At 42.5% G+C, this 18,887-nt stretch overlaps 1 protein-coding gene across 1 annotated transcript in view; it reads right to left on the bottom strand.

Annotated features, from left to right (window-relative positions):
• The window catches only part of Ttc39b (tetratricopeptide repeat domain 39B), a 119,970-nt gene that overhangs the window by 70,829 nt on the left and 30,254 nt on the right, over window positions 1-18,887 (bottom strand). Inside the window, exon 2 of the mRNA XM_042692923.1 lies at window positions 16,909-16,943. Within this exon, the coding sequence (XP_042548857.1) occupies window positions 16,909-16,943 (35 nt within the window). The remainder of the gene's footprint in view (window positions 1-16,908; window positions 16,944-18,887) is intronic.

Raw genomic sequence — 18,887 nt, 5'->3', positions numbered from 1 at the left:
CTACAATGCACACCTAGCAGCAGCAGTAAGGCAGCTATGGCATCCCGGGAATACGAGACCCTCTGCCGCAGCAGGATGCACTATTTTCTCCAATTACTGCACTCACCCTTAGAAAGTTAAAGGGGGTGCGAAAGGAAAGGGTAGGGGGGAAAACCCTAGCAAGCCTGACATGAAGCATTTAATGAAGACAAATGTTATCTAACAAAAATCTGCAGTCTCCAGTGAAATTTAACTCTGGTTCAAATTTTGTACATAGCTTTCCTTAAACCTCACAGATTTAAAGAGAACCTTGTAATCATGCTCCCGGGAACTGCTAAATAAATATAACATACTCACGGGTTTAGAGCAGCTGTTAACTTTGGAGGAATGAAGACAGTTCCACTACGAAGATGTCTTTCCCACTGTTGAACCAGATTTTTTTAAGCCAACAAAAAGAAGAGATAATCTTCAAAATAAGAGCCTACAAAAATCTTCTGCTTTATTCCATGTTCTCCAATAAGAAGACTCTCAATTATCAGGCACTGGCAGAGAAGTTACAGAGACAGCTGACAGCATCCCAGAGCTTTGCAGGGTAGAATTTAAGACATGTCAGTTAAAGTGGCAGCTACACTCACTGCTGTAGCGGCTGCTTCCGCAGGAAGGGATGCCGGGAGATTTTTTCCCCCCAATCTCTGCTGCAGCATAGTTCTAATCCATCACTGTTTAATTATCCTGGGGAAACAAGCAAGGAGAATACAAATGGACTAGATTTCTAAAAACTGCAAAATCTTCTAAAGGCTTTTCACCTAATCTAGGGATTTATCTCCCATCTAAAAGAAGACCAACTGAGAAATAAGATGAATTACATTGGATTTTAAGGAAAATAAGAACAGGATGCTATTCTCAGGTTAGAGTTTTTCTAAACACTTTTTCTAAATACTTTTTTCTAACTGGAGTTTTTAGCCTAATAGGTTAAATACACAAAAGATAAATTCGTGAAATTTAATTAAATTAAACACACATGAGACTCACATTGGCACTTTTAGCTGGGCACCAGTAGTGGATGCTTGCAATCCTATCTAGTCAGGAGGCTGAGATCAGGAGGATTATGATTCAAACCAACCCAGATAGAAAACTCTTTGAGACTCCATCTCCAATTAGCCAGCAAAAAAAAAAAAAAAACTGGGCTGGAAGTATAGCTTTACTTATAGAGCACCTACCATGATCAAACAAGCCAAATGAGCATGAACCTGAATTCAAGCCCAGTACAAAGCAAAAAAGATTAAAAAATAAAAATTAATAGCCTTTCCCCAACCCCATTTGTGTGGACATGTGTGTGTATGTGAGTGTGCGCGTGTGCTCATGCGCGTGCGTGCCTGCACCAGGACTACAGTTTGAACTCAGGGTCTGAGATTTTTTTTCCTCAAGTCTAGTGCTCTATCACTTCAGTCACAATTTCATTTCCAGCTTTTTGCTAGTTCATTGGAGATAAGTCTCATGGATTTTCCTGACCTAGCTGGCTTCAAACCACAATTCTCAGATCTCAGCCCCCTGAGCTAAGATTCCATTAATGAGCCACCAGTTCCTGGCTTAATGGTTTTGTTTTGTTTTGTTTTGTTTTCTCAGTCTTGGGGCCTGAACCCGGGGCCAGAGTGTTATCCCTGAGCTTTTTCACTGATAGCACTCTACCACTTTGAAACAGTGCCACTTCCAGTTTTCTGGTGGTTAACTGGATGGAGGGAGGGAGGGAGGGAGGGAGGGAGGGAGGGAGGGAGGGAAGGAAGGAAGGAAGGAAGGAAGGAAGGAAGGAAGGAAGGAAGGAAGGAAGGAAGGAAGGAAGGAAGGAAGGAAGGAAGGAAGGGAAGGGAAGGGAAGGGAAGGAAGGCAGGAAGGGAAGGAAGGAAGGAAGGAAGGAAGGAAGGAAGGAAGGAAGGAAGGAAGGAAGGAAGGAAGGAAGGAAGGAAGGAAGGAAGGAAGGAAGGGAAGGAAGGAAGGAAGGGAAGGAAGGAAGGACAGACCTCTACAGAAAAAAAAAAACAACTGCAAAACACTGAAGACACCAAAAAATGGAAAGGCCTTGGTTCATGACTGGAAAAATTAATGTTGTAAAAAGCAGTTAGATGGGGGCTGGGAAGGTGGCTCAGTGGTAGAGTGCTTGCCTTGCATGCCTAAGGCCCTGGATTCAATTCCTTAGCACCACATAAGCAGAAAAAAGCCAGAAGTAGCGCTGTGGCTCAAGTGGTAGAGTGCTGGCCTTGAGCTGAAGAGCTGAGAGACAGCGCCCAGGCCAAGAGTTCAGGCCCCACGACTGACAAAAAAAAAAAAGCAGTTAGATGTTAGGCACTGGTGGGTCTTGCCTATAATCCTCACTACTTGGGAGGCTGAGATTTGAGGATCACAATTCAAAGCCAGCCTGGGCAAGAAAGTCCCCTGAGACTTTAACCAATTAACCACCAGAAAACCAGAGGGGGGAGGGATGGACGGACGGGGGGGAGGGGGGGGGGAGGAGGAGGGGGGGGGGAAGAGGAGGAGGAGGAGGAGGAGGAGGAGGAGGAGGAGGAGGAGGAGGAGGAGGAGGAGGAGGAGGAGGAGGAGGAGGAGGAGGAGGAGGAGGAGGAGGAGGAGGAGGAGGAGGAGGAGGAGGAGGAGGAGGAGGAGGAGGAGGAGGAGGAGGAGGAGGAGGAGGAGGAGGAGGAGGAGGAGGAGGAGGAGGAGGAGGAGGAGGAGGACGACGACGACGACGACGACGACGACGACGACGACGACAATGCCAACAACAAACAACAAATGCTGAAGAGGATGGGGTCAGGGAGAGAATCCATATGCCCCTGGTGAAAATGTAAATTAGTATAGCCACTATAGAAACCAATATGGAGCCGGGCGCTGGTGGCTCACGCCTATAATCCTAACTACTCGGGAGGCTGAGATCTGAGGATCGCGGTTCAAAGCCAGCCCGGGCAGGAGAGACCGTGAGACTCCTATCTCCAATAAACCACCAGAAAACCGGAAGTGGCGCTGTGGCTCAAGTGGTAGAGCGCTCGCCTTGAGCTGAAGAGCTGAGGGACAGCGCCCAGGCCCAGAGTTCAAGCCCCACGACCGACAAAAAAAAAAAAAAAGAAACCAATATGGCAATTACTCAAAAGACACAAAAAGTGTAACTACTATATAATCTGGCTATATCACTTCTGGGCACATATCGGAAGGAATATGTCAGCATACAATAAAGATACCATGTTTACTGCAGCCAAAGCATGAAAGCAGTCAAGTTACCATTATAGAACATTTTAACTCCCAAATACAGACAAAAACCTTGCAAGTTCATTGTTTATAAGGGAAACCCAAACTATGCCCACCTTTCTAAAAAGGCTACTTATCAGAGCTTCATGGAGTTTTAACATTCATAACCCTATTTATAACATTTTTCTTATTGACAACTAAAAAGAACCTTATGGTCTCAAATACTTTCATTATGAACAATAAAAATAAGTATCAAAGAAATTATTTCATAGAATAATGAGCATTATATACATAAATCCACAAATACCTCTCTTCTATTTGCATCAATTGCAGAGTTCATCCACTTTCTTAATAGCTATTAAGTTTTTAGACTATTTATTAAATGTATTGACACACATATTAAAATACATTATACAAAATGTTCCTAAGCCAAGAATTGACTTGATGCCTTTGAGAAGGTCTAGTCACACTGTTCTACAAACATAATTAGAGACAAAAGCAAGGGAGAAGATGAAAGGGAAAGATGGAGGATCTAAAAGACTCATCAATCTCCAAACATATCAATAGTGAAGTCTAAATATTTCAATAGACAAAACTTGCAAGGTGTTTATTTGCTTTTGGCTGTTTTATTATTTAGTAACTATTTTGTTGCTTGGTTGTTTTGCAGGTCCTGGGACTTGAACTCAGGGCCAGGATGCCATCTATGAGCTTTTTCTACTCAAGTCTAGTTCATTCTACCACCTGAGCTCTACTTCCGGCTTTTTTTTTTTTGGTAGTTAACGAGATTAAAAAGTCTCATGGACTTTCCTGCCCGGCTGGCTTTCTACTGTGATCCTTAGATCTCAGCCTCCTAAATTGCTAGGGTTTCAGGCATGAGACGCCAACACCTGGTTTTTAAGTCACTATTTTTTTTTTTTTAAGGTCCTGTTGTGGGGCCTGAACTCTGGGCCTGGGCGCTGTCCCTCAGCTCTTTAGCCCAAGGCTAGCACTCTACCACTTGAGCCACAGCGCCACTTCCAGCTTTTTTCTTTTTGCTTATGTGGTACTGAGGAATCAAACCCAGGGCCTCATACACACAAGGCAAGTGCTCTACCACTGAGCCACCTTCCAGCCCGTTAAGTTACTATTTTTATCAAGAAGTAGATGAAAGGAAAATGAATGGAAATGTAAAGGAGAAAAGGCAGATAAAAGATGGTAGTAGCCAGGTACCAGTGGCTCACGCCTGTAATCTCAGGAGGCTGAGATCTAAAGTTCACAGTTCAAAGCCAGGCCAGGGAGGAAAGTCCATGAGACTCTTATCTCCAATGAACCACCAGAAAACCAGAAGTGGCACTGTGGCTCCAGTGGTAGAGTGCTAGCCTTGAGCTGAAGAGCTCAGAGACAGCACCCCCAACCAGAGTTTAAGGCCCACAACTGACCAAAAAAAAGATGGTAGAAAGTAAACAGAAACTACAAACTCATTGTATCACTCAAAACTGACAGCTCATTTATATAAACATCAAAATGTGAGTCAGCCCATGGCTAAAAAAGGACAGAGAAGACATATTCAGTCCTGTAGAGTGTTTCTACTGCCCAAGCAAGTGAACTTTACTGGATTATGGATGTATCTGAGTGGATGAACACAGCCAGAAACAAATCACCACTTTAAAAAGATAGACAGACAGACAGATAGATAGATAGTCAAGAAGGCAGAAGTGAGAGAGGAATAATCTATTTGGGTATAGTCATTAAGAAATTGTAGGACACACTGGCTAAAAGCCAGAGATGACAAGTTAGAAAACCTCATGCTGACACTTAGCGTGGCAAGGGACTTCCTCAGCCCCTGTGGCTGGAAAGTAGCGAGTGGGGAGGAGAGTTGCTACAGATGAAATTGAAAAGAAAGTGGAAGCCTGACCACTTCAAGCCACAAAGACTAAGATAAATTGGGCTCTTCATCCATAGAGTTGTACAAACTCTTGGGCAGACAATAAACAAGTGAGTAACATCATCCAATTTTCTAAAAGGATCATTCTATCCTGATTAATATACTGTTGAGAAGTAAATTATGCGAACCAGTCATCCTCAGAGGCAGGAAGATAGTGAGTTTGAGTTCAGCCTGTGCTACATAGAAGACCCTATGTCTCAACATTACCACCTAAATACACAGATATACACATGTGTACATACAAACACATATGAGAGCACTAAAATACTGGTGCTTTTTATGTGCGATAAGATCCTGACCTTTTAAACACAGATCTTATCCTTTATATTTGCAAAATAAAATACAGATAAAAAGGGCATGGAGGTTGAATAATAGTTCTAGGTAAATGTTAATGTAAGAATCCTGATTTTCAAATGGTAATGAGGTAAGAGAACATTGCTACAAAGAAATAAATATTAAAATATTTATAAGTGGTATCAGCACTTGGTGTTACCAGCTCAGCCTTGGGTTCTTTTGCTCACTTCAAGACAGAAATCACAAAGAAGATGATACTGTAAGAAGTTAGGGGAGGCCAGGCACCCAGTGGCTCACGCCTGTAATCCTAGCTACTCAGGAGGCTGAGATCTGAGGATCATGGTTCAAAGCCAGCCCGGGCAGGAAACTCCATGAAACTTTTATCTCCAATAAAAACCACCAGAAAACCAGAAGTGGTGCTGTAGCTCAAGTGGTAGAGCGCTTGCCTTGAGCTGAAGAACAATGCTCAGGCTCAGAGTTCAAGCCCCATGACCGACAAAAAAAAAAAAAGGGGGGGAGGGCTGGGAAGATGGCTCAGTGGTAGAGCGCTTGCCTTGCATGCCTGAGGCCCTGGGTTCGATTCCCAGCACCACATAAGAAAAAAGAAAAAAGCCGGAAGTGGCACTGTGGCTCAAGTGGTAGAGCGCTAGCCTTGAACTGAAGAGCTGAGGGACAGCGCCCAGGCCCAGAGTTCAGGCCCCACGACTGGACCCAAAAAAAAAAATGGGGGGGGGCTGGGAAGGTGGCTCAGTGGTAGAGCGCTTGCCTTGCATGCTCAAGGCCCTGGGTTCGATTCCACAGCACCACATAAGCAAAAAGAAAAAAGCTGGAAGTGGCGCTGTGGCTCAAGTGGTAGAGCTCTAGCCTTGAGCTGAAGAGCTGAGGGACAGTGCCAAGGCCCTTGGCACTGCCCAGAGTTCAGGCCCCACGACCAGACCCCAAAAAAAAAAAAAAAAAAAAAAGGGGGATGGGGGTTTAGCCCAGCGGAAGGGCGCCCGCCTGGCGCGCCCAAGGCCGTGGGTTCGGCTCTCAGCCCTAGTTTAAAAAAAAAAAAAAAAAAAGAACAACTTAGGGGAGTTGTAAGAATGAATGAAAAAGGAAAGTTGTAAGAATGAAAAAGGGAACAGAGAACAAATATAGCAAGAATTTCAATGTATATGTAATAAAGGAAGTGGGAAACGTGAAATGATTCTAGGGGGAGGAAGCACAGGATGAGGGAATGAGGGAAGGGATGACTCTGATCAAGAAGCACTTAACACTTACATTGTCCTGGTAAATTGCAAGCCCCCTTCTTATACAACCTTCTGAAGTTCAGGCAATAATACATATAATTTTAAAATAAATAAATAAAAATAATGCAAGGTAAAAGGAAAGTAAAGGAGAAAAGAAGGGGAGGGGAGCGAAGAGGAGGCGGGGGGGGGGGGGGGGGGGGGGGGGGGGAGTATACCAGATCAGGCTCTCACCACAGCATATCCTTGAGTACAAAGGAGACAGTGCCAGGATAAGAGTTCCCAGCCAGGTTTGTAAAGTTACAGAGAAGTAAAAGATTATGCGCATAAAAAACAGTGGGTTTGGGGCTGGGAATGGGGCTCAGTGGTAGAGTGCTTGCCTTGCATGCCTGAGGCCCTGGGTTCAATCCCTCAGCACCACATAAACAGAAAAAGCTGGATGTGGCGCTGTGGCTCAAATGGTAGAGCACTAGCCTTGAACTAAAGAGCTGAGGGACCGCACCTAGGCCCTGAGTTCAGGGCTCCAGGACCAACAAAAAAAAACAGTGGGTTTGGGCAAGAGTAGCCATTGGGATTTTTTCTCACATCTTGTCTTTCTTAGCACCTGAGTCTATGCCTGGCACAGCACTAATCTGTCTGTGTACTTGGGTTTCACTATGCTCACACAGGATTTGAAGCAAAGCCTGGGGGAGAAGTCAGCAATCTGGTCATCAATGGGAACATTTTTTAAAATACCCCATTGTCAGGCCTCCCCTTATCTGACTCGGAGCAGAAATAAACTATGATGCCTCAGACTGGGTCCCAAATAATCTAATCTGGAGAAGGATTAAAATAAAACTGGCATGGAGTTGACAGCCAATGAAGCTGCATAATGAATATGTAAGTGGTTAACTATCCACTTTTGGCCTGTGTTTGGAATTGTTCACAATAAAATTATTTTTAAAAAATAATAACTATGGCTGCTGTATAAGGAATGAATTAGTGCAGTTTAAAGGATGGAGAGACAGAAAGGAGGAAAACACATTATCTCTTATTAGCCAGCTTCTCAAGTGATGCTAACTTTAATGCAATGGAGAGGAAAAAAATGAATAGATGGGGAATATATTTGGGAGTAGAAATCATCAGACCTGGGTGTGGAGGTTAAAGGAAAGGGAAAGGGATGAAAGATATCTCCCAAGCACCTGGCTTGAACAAGCAGTGGATGACAGGTAGAGAAATTTACAAAGAAAAAGACTAAGAGAGAAAAAAGTTCCATATGGATAAAGGAAGTAAATACCAAGAGTTAGTCTGGGACATTTAAGGTAAGGGGAACTGGAGTCAAAGAGAGCAGAAAATTTAAAAACAAATTAAATTGTGGCCAATAGTTACATTTTATAATTTAGTTAGTATGAAGAAAAATACTGATTAGATATTTCCAAATATCATCCACCAATATTTACCCTTAATTAACCTTAGAATAGACATTAACTATAAAGTGAAATAAAAATTCCTCCTACTAACCTACAATCTGTGGTTCAAAGGAAGAAAAATATCTGTGAGAAATGCTATGTTACAAAATTTTTATTTCTTTTGTTAGCTTGTAATTAACTTGGCCAAAAGTATCTACCTATTTTACTTTCTAAACTTAAGTACAAATTCACAGTAGCTCCTTCAAATGAATACATTTATCACCACCATATTCACAATGTCTCAGGACTCCATAAAACACCTATAAATTACTATGTAAGAATAAATTCAAACTTTAATACGATGCTACAGAATGTGGAAGACCACTGCTGAAAACATATTAACTTGTATCTGTTCTACTAACAGTTTTGGGATAGGAGTGGTCTGCCTGACTCAATGGACCATAAGAAGAAAATCCTAGCCAGGCACTGATAGCTCATGCCTGTAATCCTAGCTACTCAGGAGACTGAGATCTGAGGCTACCAGTTCAACGCCAGCCTGGGCAGGAAAGTCCCTGAGACTCTTATCTCCAATTAACCACCAGAAAAACAAAAATGCAGCTGTGGCTCAAAGTGGTAGAGCGTTAACCTTGAGCAAAAAAGCTCAAGGACAGTGCCCAGGCCCTGAGTTCAAGCCCCATGACACAAGAGGAAGAAAAACAGGAGGAGGAGGAGGAAGAAGAAGAAAAAGAAGAGGAGGAAGAAAAAGGGGAAGAAGAAGAGGAAGAGGAGAAGACAACCCTGACTAATACTTGAGAACATTTCTCTATCAGATTTCTGTTCCACTGCTCATTATGATTTTCATAAGAGGTCAATAAAGACACCATATCAAGCAGAGTACCAGTGGCTCATGCCTGTGATCCTGGCAAGTCAAGAGGCTGAGATCTGAGAATTAAAGTTGAAAGCCAGTCTAGGCAGAAAAGTCCATGAGATTGCATTTCCAAAATAACCAGCCAAATGCCAAACTATAGGCATGAGTCAAATGGTATAGAGTACCAGCTATAAGCAAGAAAGCTAGGAAAGAGCTCGAAGTCATGAGTTCAAATGCTAATACTGGCACAAAAAGAAAAGTCATCAAACCACAATTCCAAGTGGCTAGTCCATTCCCTCCACTAAACAGGCCAAGATTTGTCTGAGACCCAACTAGTGTCAAAGGCCCCACTGGTGTTCTATACCCACTGCCATGTGCTCTGGCCACTGTCTTGAAAGCCATTATTTTGGAACTCCCAAAAGCTTTTATTTATTCTTCAAATTATATCATTGTTGATTTATAAATAAACTATACTTCACAGATTTCCATACTGTAAGAGATAGTTGCACAAACACTGGGAAAGGAAAATATACTAGCATGAAAGCATCAAGAGGTTCGTGCTAGCATGGAATTACTCAACCAGAAACAAGGAATCACAATGGAGCTAATCTAGACCTGCATGTGATATAAAGCAAATTCCTATATATCATGAGATGGGTCTATTTACAGTCCCTCCTTTAGAGACTGCTTACTTATGCCAAGCAGTTCATAAAGTTCATAAAATTCAAGTTTTTAAAAAAAAGAATGTAGCCAATAGCTGGTGGCTCACGCCTGTAATCCTCAGGAGGCTGAGATCTGAGGATCACGGTTCAAAGCCAGCCCAGGCAGGAAAGTCTGTGAGACTCTCGTCTACAATCAACCACCAGAAAACCGGAAGTGGTGCTGTGGCTCAAGTGGTAGAGCGCTCGCCTTGAGCTGAAGAGCACAGGGACAGCGCCCAGGCCCAGAGTTCAAGAAGCCCCACGACAGAGGAAAAAAAAAAAAAAAAGACAGACTGTGCCACTAACTTTAACTTTTTTAATTTTTCCTCCAGGGCTGGGAAGGTGGCTCAGTGGTAGAGCACTTGCCTTGCATGAGGCCCTGGGTTCGATTCCCCAGCACCACATAAGCAAAAAGAAAAAAGCTAGAACTGATGCTGTGGCTAAGTGCTAGAGTGCTAGCCTTGAGCTGAAGAGCTGAGAGACAGCGCCCAGACCTAGAGTTCAGGCCCCACGACCGGACCCCCCCCCCCCAAAAAAAAAGTTACATGTCATTAATTTTTCCTCCATTCTAAATGACAGAAAGTATTTTCAGATACACTAGTTTGTAGAATTAATAATTTCCCAAATACTTAGTTATAATAATACCATTGTTATTCCAAAGATCCTTAAGTAGGAAAATTTAAGGGTGATAAACCATTAGGCAGAAAAGAAAGGTGGGAAATAGTTTTTTTTATGGAAACTATTTAAGGCCCACTTCCCTCTATTTACATAAATCTTTTTTTTTTTTTTTTTTCCTTTTTGGGTCCGGTCATGGGGCCTGAACTCTGGGTCTGGGTGCTGTCCCTCAGCTCTTCAGCTCAAGTCTAGCACTCTACCACTTGAGCCACAGCACCACTTCCGGCTTTTTTCTTTTTGCTTATGTGGTGCTGAGGGATCGAACCCAGGGCCTCATGCATGCAAGGCAAGCGCTCTACCACTGAGCCACCTTCCCAGCCCCCATAAATCTTTTTTTTATTGGAAGAAAATCATCAGTCTGCAAGAAGACTATCTTGCTACAAAGACATTTAAGTGTTGTTACCTGCACTGGAAACAAAACAAAAGTGTGGTTCATTCAGTGTCAGGAAAAAGATATCTGTAGAGTTTAGGACCCACAAAGGGAAACTTATAGCAAAATAAACCTAAGAGGAAATAAGGGCAAAAATACCGACAAACCAAACTCCAAATCAGGGCAAATTGAAAGTTCAGGCAAGAAACACTTTAAGGATACTTTTACTGTTCACATGTACTTAGAATCAGTGAAAACATATAGAAAGCTTTTGAATGAAAAATACTAAACAACAAATTATTTATGTAACATTTTTTGATGTACATGATTTTCAGTAACATGGGAAACCTAAAAAATAGGAACATTATTTTCTGTGTTGGGAAATACGTTCAATCCAAGAGGCCTTTTCCATCTATCTAACTGTCTTGGAGTTGGGAAATCCTCTGCTTTTGGTCTCTGACTCAGAATGAAACTTACACTATCATCCCTTCTGGTGTTCACATCTTGACTTGAACTGGAACTACAGCATCAGCTCTCCTGGGTCATCTCTAGTTTGCCAACTATTAATTGTGGGACTCCTTGACCTAGATAATTATATGAGCCAATTCCTTATATTAAACTCCTTCGTGTGTGTGTGTGTGTGTGTGTGTGTGTGTGCGCGCGCGCGCGCGCCTCTCCTATTGGGTCTGCTTTCTGGAAAATGCAAACTAATATTCAGGGAGCATCATAGTACCAATATTTACTAAGAAACTGAGAGGCCTTAGCCAAAGTACAGTCATTCTGGACCTAGACTCCATTTTGAAGGCTTTCACCGAAAGTACCCATTGTAAAGACTTTTACCGAAAGTAAGAACTCAGGTTTCTGGAAAAACTGCGAAATGTCCCAATAATGTTCTGCCCGTAACTACCCTAGCAATAGTCATCAGCAGATGACAGTAAAGTACCTAAGCTCCAGATGTTCGTTCATAAGATAGCATAGTTAACATTCTTGCAGTTCAACCAGTGTAGCCTAGCCAATGAGAATGTGACAAGACTTGCATGCTATATGTTAACCAATCATGTAACTGCCAAGCTAGGAACCCCCTTACCTCAACCCTATGCCCTATAAAAACCCTGCTAAAAGAAAGGTTGGGACTTTCAACTCTGACCCACTGCATCGGTGAGTCCAGGCTCAAGCTTGCAATAAACGCCTCTTGTGTGCTTGCTTCAGAATCAGCTCCTTGCTGGTCTTTGGGGATCCTTATCTGGGTATAACAAAACTACTATGTGTTTTAATCCTGTTACAACATTTAAATCTATTTTCTACTAACAATTCAAGTTAAATTTAATGTGATTTTTCCAATAAGCCAACAAGAAGGGGAAACAGCCAGAGAAATTAGTCAAGGTCTCCCAACCAGTAAATAATAGACTGAAATTAGAGCTCAGCTAGTCAGTGCACCTAAACAAAGTCATCATACTGCTGTGCTTTCAAGCTCTAGGTTGTATGGGTGGTTACTTTCTTCTTCCAGTACCACTTTTACCATTAAGAACAAACTAGTGGGGCTGGGAAGGTGGCTCAGTGGTAGAGCGCTTGCCTTGCATGCATGAGGCCCTGAGTTCGATTCCTCAGTACCACATAAGCAGAAAAAAAAAAGCCGGAAGTGGCGCTGTGGTTCAAGTGAAGTGATAGAGCGCTAGCCTTGAGGTGAAGAGCTGAGGGACAGCGCCCAGCGCCCAGGCCCAGAGTTCAGGCCCACAACCGGACCCAAAAAAAAAAAAAAAAAATTAGCTTCTAAAACTACCCCTTACAATACCTCCCAGAACTGTACATGCTAAAATTATGCAAAAAACAAAACAGCAAAGTTTATTAGAATTAGATCAAAACTGACTGCAAAACAGACTCTACAGGGCCTCCACTAGAAGTAAAATGCTCAGTTTTGGAGCATAATTTTTATTTTATTTTATTTTTTTTTTTTTGGTTGGTCCTGGGTGCTTATACTCAGGGCCTGGGCACTGTCCCAGAGCTTCTCTGTGCTCTACCACTTGAGCCACAGCGCCACTTCTGGCTTTTTCTGTTTATGTGGTGCTAAGGAATCAAACCCAGGGGCTCATGCATGCAAGGTAAGCACTCTACCACTGAGCCACATTCCCAGCCCTAATGTGTTAGTATAACCAAGATGAGAAGTCTGGACTAGGGACATTTTTTGCAACATTGAAAGAGAAACACAAATATATCAGAGATAGTCTTCAAGGATTTAAGAAACAATGTTGCCAGGAGCCAGTGGCTCACATCTGCAATACTAGCTACTCAGGTGGCTGAGATCTGAGGACTGTGGTTCAAAGTCAGCCTGGACAAGAAAGTTTGTGAGACTATTACCTCCAATTAACCACCAAAATGCCAGAAGTGGAACTGTAGTTCAAGTGGTGGAGTACAAACCTTGAGCAAAGAAAGCTAAGGGAGGGGCTGGGAAGGTGGCTCAGTGGTAGAGCGCTTGCCTTGCATGCTCAAGGCCCTGGGTTCGATTCCTCAGCACCACATAAGCAAAAAGAAAAAAGCCGGAAGTGGTGCTGTGGCTCAAGTGGTAGAGCGCTAGCCTTGAGCTGAAGAGCTGAGGGACAGCGTCCAGACCCAGAGTTCAGGCCCCACGACCAGACCCCGCCCCCCCCAAAAAAAAAGAAAGCTAAGGGATAATATCCAGTTCCTGAGTTCTAGCCCTAGTACTAACACCAAAAAGAAACAATGCTCACAAGACACTTAAAAAGTGACACAGGTAGATGCAATTGTTTGGATCTTAAATTTTGCCAAAAGCCAATGAGTTAAAGACTTGGTCCCCAGGGTGGTACTACTGGGAGGTGATGGGACCTTTGGGAGGCTGGAACCAGTAAAGGAATGTAGGTTATTGAAGATGTGTCTTAAAGGAAGCAGTAAGGTGGGAGATGTATTTACAGTGATAGTGAGACCTATGCTCCCTATACAAAACAACTGTGAAGTTGAAACATGATCATTCTGAATCATTCTCAGAATAAATAATAGAAATAGACAAATAATATATTCTCAAATTCTCTTTCCCTTCCTCCTCCTCCATGTTCTTCCACTTTCCTGTTGCACCCCCTCTCTCTGTTTGAGACAGGGCCTCATTATGTAGCTCAGAACTCACTATGTGTCCCAGGCTGACCTTAATTTGTGATCCTCCTGCTTCAGCTTCACATGTGCTGGGATCACAAGCATGTTCTCCCATGCCCTGCTTTCCTGACTCTCTTTTGCTTCCCGGCAATGGGGTGAGCAAGTTTTTACTCCACTATGTGTTCCTATGCTCCTACCATGACGTGCTGTCTCACCACAGGCCCAAAACATGGATTAGAATCTCTTTATAAATTAGCTCAGGTATTCTGTTATAGCAATAAAAAAAAAAAAAAAAGCTCAATAACACAGTGAATATTTGAATTTGATATACTGAGAAGTGAAGAAATGCTGGCAACAGCAGATAAATACAGCCAGAGAGGCTAAAGAGGCAATTAAGGAGATGTTAGGTAATTAGAAAGTGAGGTAATATTGAGGAACTATTGTTTCCAGAATGTAAACAAATAGTATCATGGTTCTCAGTGGCTGATGACTATCATCTTATCTACTCAAGAGGCAGGTAAGATATCGGGAGGATTGTAGTTTGAGACCAACCAGGCAAAAAAGATCTCAGCTCAATCAGTAGTCTGGGCATGAGCTCAGCCTGGGTAAAAAAGTTCCTAAGAACCCATTTTACCAGAGGGGGGAAAAAAATGGGCATAGGGATGTGCTCCTGTTATCCCAACCAAATTAGTATGTGTATACATAGTTCTGTGGTCCAGCCTGGCCCAGACAAAAAGAGATACTCTGGTCCAAACAAAAAGGGCTATAGGTGTAATTTAAAGTAACAGTCTACCAATCTAGTGTGAAACCATGAGTTCAAACGCCACTACTACCAGAAAACGCCACAGCAGCAGCAGCCACCACCAAAATACACGTCTTGCCACATTTCCAACAGTACATGAATGGATTTTTAACAATCACAAATCGATAACATTGCCATCATAGTCAACTTTTAGTTTGGTTTTATGGATGTTTATTCCAGTTCGCTTATTGTGACAGCCTTGCTATATAGTTTGGACTAGCCTTAAACTGACAACCCTCACTCATACCTCAGATACTGGGATTACAAGGGGACAATAACAGCAGTCATTTCTGAATGGTACATTTCTAAAGATCAGTCACACTAATATTAAAATTAATATTGAAACAGCTGAACAAAAGAGTACTTTTTTATGTAATTGTAACACCTCTGTACATCACCTTTATAATAACAATAAAAAAAATTTAAGAGTATTTTTTGGGGAAAAAGACATATAAATCAAAGGAGCAGAATACAAAGCCCAGAAACAGTATTATCATTTTAATAAAGCTTTTATTCTATATATGTGATAAGGTAAGCAGAGCACTAGTGGCTCATGCTTATAATCCTAGCTACTCAAGAGGCCGAAATCTGAGGATCATGGTTTTAAGCCATTTCAGAGATGAAAGTCCGTGAGACCTTCATCTCCAAATAACCACTAAAAAAACAGATGTGTAAGTGTGACTCAAGTGGTAGAGCAACAGCCTTGAACAAAAAACTCAGGCTCAGTGCCCAGGCCCTGAGTTCAAGCCCCAGGACTGGTATTAAAAAAAAAAAAAAAACTAACTAACTAACTAGGCACTGGTGGCTGGCACCTGTAATCCTAGCTACTCAGGAGACTGAGATCTGAGGATTGCGGTTCAAAGCCAGCCCAGAGAAGGAAACTCCATGAGACTCTTTTTTTTTTTTTTTTTTGGGGGGGGGTGGTCCGGTCGTGGGCCTGAACTCTGGGCCTGGGCGCTGTCCCTCAGCTCTTCAGCTCAAGGCTAGCACTCTACCACTTACTTGAGCCACAGCGCCACTTCTGGCTTTTGGCTTTTTGCTTATGTGGTGCTGAGGAATCAAACCCAGGGCCTCAGGCATGCAAGGCAAGCGCTCTACCACTGAGCCACCTTCCCAGCCCCTCCATGAGACTCTTACCTCCAATAAACCACTAGAAAACCGGAAGTGGCGCTGCGGCTCAAGCAGTAGCATGGTTGCCTTGAGCTGAAGAGCACAGGGACAGCGCCCAAGCCCAGAGTTCAAGCCCCATGACTGACAAAAAAAAAAAAAAACTAATACATGTAGCAAAGGTAAAGCTATTAATGATCCTAACACAGCCAGGAAGAGCTGGGAGCCACACAAATGCTGTAGTGTGCAGCTAGTGGGTCTCGGTGATCGCAGTGAAACCTGGTCCTATTTGAGAACAGAACCTCTGGCTCACTGAAAAACATTATTTATAGTCACTTCAAAATATTACAAAAACTATGTGGGCACATAACAAATATTTGTAATAAAATTAAGTGCAAACCAAAAGCAAAAATCTGCAATATTCAGCTTTCCAAATAAATAGATACAGATAAATAGATACAGACAAGTACCAAAAGGGTTACCAATAAGCAAAATTACTTGTCAGGAAATTTTTCTTTTATTTTACTTAATGTCAGAAGAAATGATGCTCAGAAACATACTTGAGAGGATTACAAAGAAAGATCCTTTCTGGTGCTGGGAAGGTGGCTCAGTGGTAGAGCACTTGCCTTGCATGCATGAAGCCCTGAGTTCGATTCCTCAGTACCACATACACAGGAAAAGCCAGAAGTGGCACTGTGGTTCAAGTGGTAGAGCACTTGCCTTGAGCACAGAGAGGCTCAAGGACAGTGTCCAGGCCCTGAGTTCAAGCCCCAGGACTGGCAAAAACAAAAACAAAAAAAAAACAGAAAGATCCTTTCTGAAGCTGTTCTAGTGACTCACGCCTGTAATCCTAGCTACTCAGGAGGCTAAGATCTGAAGATTATAGTTCAGAGGCGGCCCCAGCAGGAAAGTCCCTGAGACTCTTATCTCCAATTAGCCACCAGAAAATCGGAAGTGGCATTGTGGCTCAAGTGGTAGAGCACTCATCTTGAGCTGAAGAGCTTAGGGACAGCACCCACGCCCAGAGTTCAAGCCCCACAACCAACAAAAAAAAAAAAGGAGAAGAAAAAAAGAAATATCCTTTCTGAAGCAAGATCAGACTTCAGTTTCATAGCTGTGGCCTTTTCTTAACAACAAACACTTTCAAAAGCTTTAGGATGAAATATTTACATTTCATACAGGAGAACCATCAACTTTTTGCTACAACATATTTTAATTATAATATGACTTACATAGAGATGGTTTCCAAGGCATCTTCAAAGATGTCCTAAAAAGGGATTAAAAAAAGAAAAAATATGAGTTTCTCAAGAATTAAGAATGGCACATGCATAAAGAAGATGAATATGAGGAGGGGGAGAGAGCATGCAGTAGAATAGCTCAGCTTTGACTAGTAATATTCCTGTTACAGAAACCTGTGTGATTTTAATGAGATTTATGTTATTTTTATTGCAATTAGGACTGGTAAAATAGCCTACAAATCAAACCAGGCTTATTTTAAGAGGGGCATCTTCAGTGGAGTTATCTTTCACTCCTCAATCTCATTATATTAAACATATACATTATACATTATACAAATCATATACATTAAACAAAGAAGTAACAGGAATTGCTCATAGTTAGCACAGTTAGCATTCCATGGGCCTTCATTTCAGATCTACATGAACAATGCTCCAAAGCTAGTCTTTCTGCTTACCCAGGTGAATGAATCTGTGCCACAAAGGGCATGCTTTTCCTCCATGTGACTAGCCTATTCAAAAGCCACAACAGGAGACAAACAGACACATACTCATATGCACTCAGAAATACACACACATACATCACTGATACACACAGAAACACACACACAAGATCAATCATGCACCTATATCCTCACTTGGAATTCTCCTTCATAACCATAACTATCAATCTGAGCTCCTCCTCCAAGTATTTGGAACTCACCAAAACCCACGCTAATCCTCAAAGTATTCCATCACAACTGTCAGCGTGCAAATCACCAGCACCTTCACAAGGGCCACCTCACCCATCTCCCAACTTCCTTCCTGACACATTCCACTGAATTCTTCATACACTGGTACAATTATTTATTTCTTGTTTAAATAAGCACATACCATCCCAGTGTTTTAGACTTCTTTATCAGCTTTCCACCGTACTCAGAGTGCACACAAAATCTTCACAATCTTTAGGACCTTCAACAACACCATAGGCATCTGGCCCCATCTTCATCTACCTGCCTTGCTGAATCCCGTCAGCCACAGCTCTCTTCACTGTCTCCTCTTTCTCAGAATGGTCTTCACTCCACCCTCCCCATGACTGACCCTTTCTAATCCTTTGATTTTTAGCTCTACCAGATACTTCTTCAATCATACTGTCTTTGATCACCCTAATTAAAACTATTAAGAATAGCAGCTTCCTAGAAGCATCTTTTTATGGGGGCCTCATCTCATCAAAAATAAAGCAGAGAGACTGGCACAGATTCAAACTTTTAAAGTGTTTGAATTATACAGAAATCCTCAAAACAGATGTTTGTCCATCATGCACTAAAACAAATCCTCAAGGATGACTAGCATGCAAAAGAGATTACATCTAAATGGAGCACTGAGCTTTCCCAAGCTGTGTTCTACCTGTTGTACAAACTTGATCCTCAATAGCTAGCTGGTGTTAATTACAAAGCAGAGTCTGGAATTTCCAACAACTCCTAAACACAGGGAAGCCGTGTAATTATAAATGAACCACCAGATGTCGCTCTCACCAAAAAAAATTGAATTGGACACCAGGGCTTTTGGTTTCTACTACCCATACAGGGTGTGTGTGTGTGTGTGTGTGTGTACGTGTTTGTGTGTGTGTGTGTGTGTGTGTGTGGTTTCTGCTACCCACACAGGGTGTGTGTGTGTGTGTGTGTATGTGTGTGGTTTCTGCTACCCATACAGGGTGTGTGTGTGTGTGTGTGTGTGTGTGTGTGTGTGTGTTTGGTTTCTGCTACCCATACAGGGTGTGTGTGTGTTTGGCTTCTGCTACCCATACAGGGGTGTGTGTGTGTGTGTGTATGTGTGTGTGTTTGGTTTCTGCTACCCATAGTGTGTGTGTGTGTGTGTGTGTGTGTGTGTGTGTGTGTGTTTGGTTTCTACTACCTATACAGGGGTGTGTGTGTGTGTGTGTGTGTGTGTGTGTGTTGTTTGGTTTCTACTACCCATACAGGGGTGTGTGTGTGTGA

This window comes from Dipodomys spectabilis, unplaced genomic scaffold (genome assembly GCF_019054845.1).
Source record: "Dipodomys spectabilis isolate Male_0828 unplaced genomic scaffold, ASM1905484v1 ptg000158l, whole genome shotgun sequence".
Lineage (NCBI taxonomy): Eukaryota > Metazoa > Chordata > Mammalia > Rodentia > Heteromyidae > Dipodomys > Dipodomys spectabilis.
The sequence above is the reverse complement of the archived record's forward strand: the minus strand, read 5'-3'. Positions and strand labels throughout refer to the sequence as shown.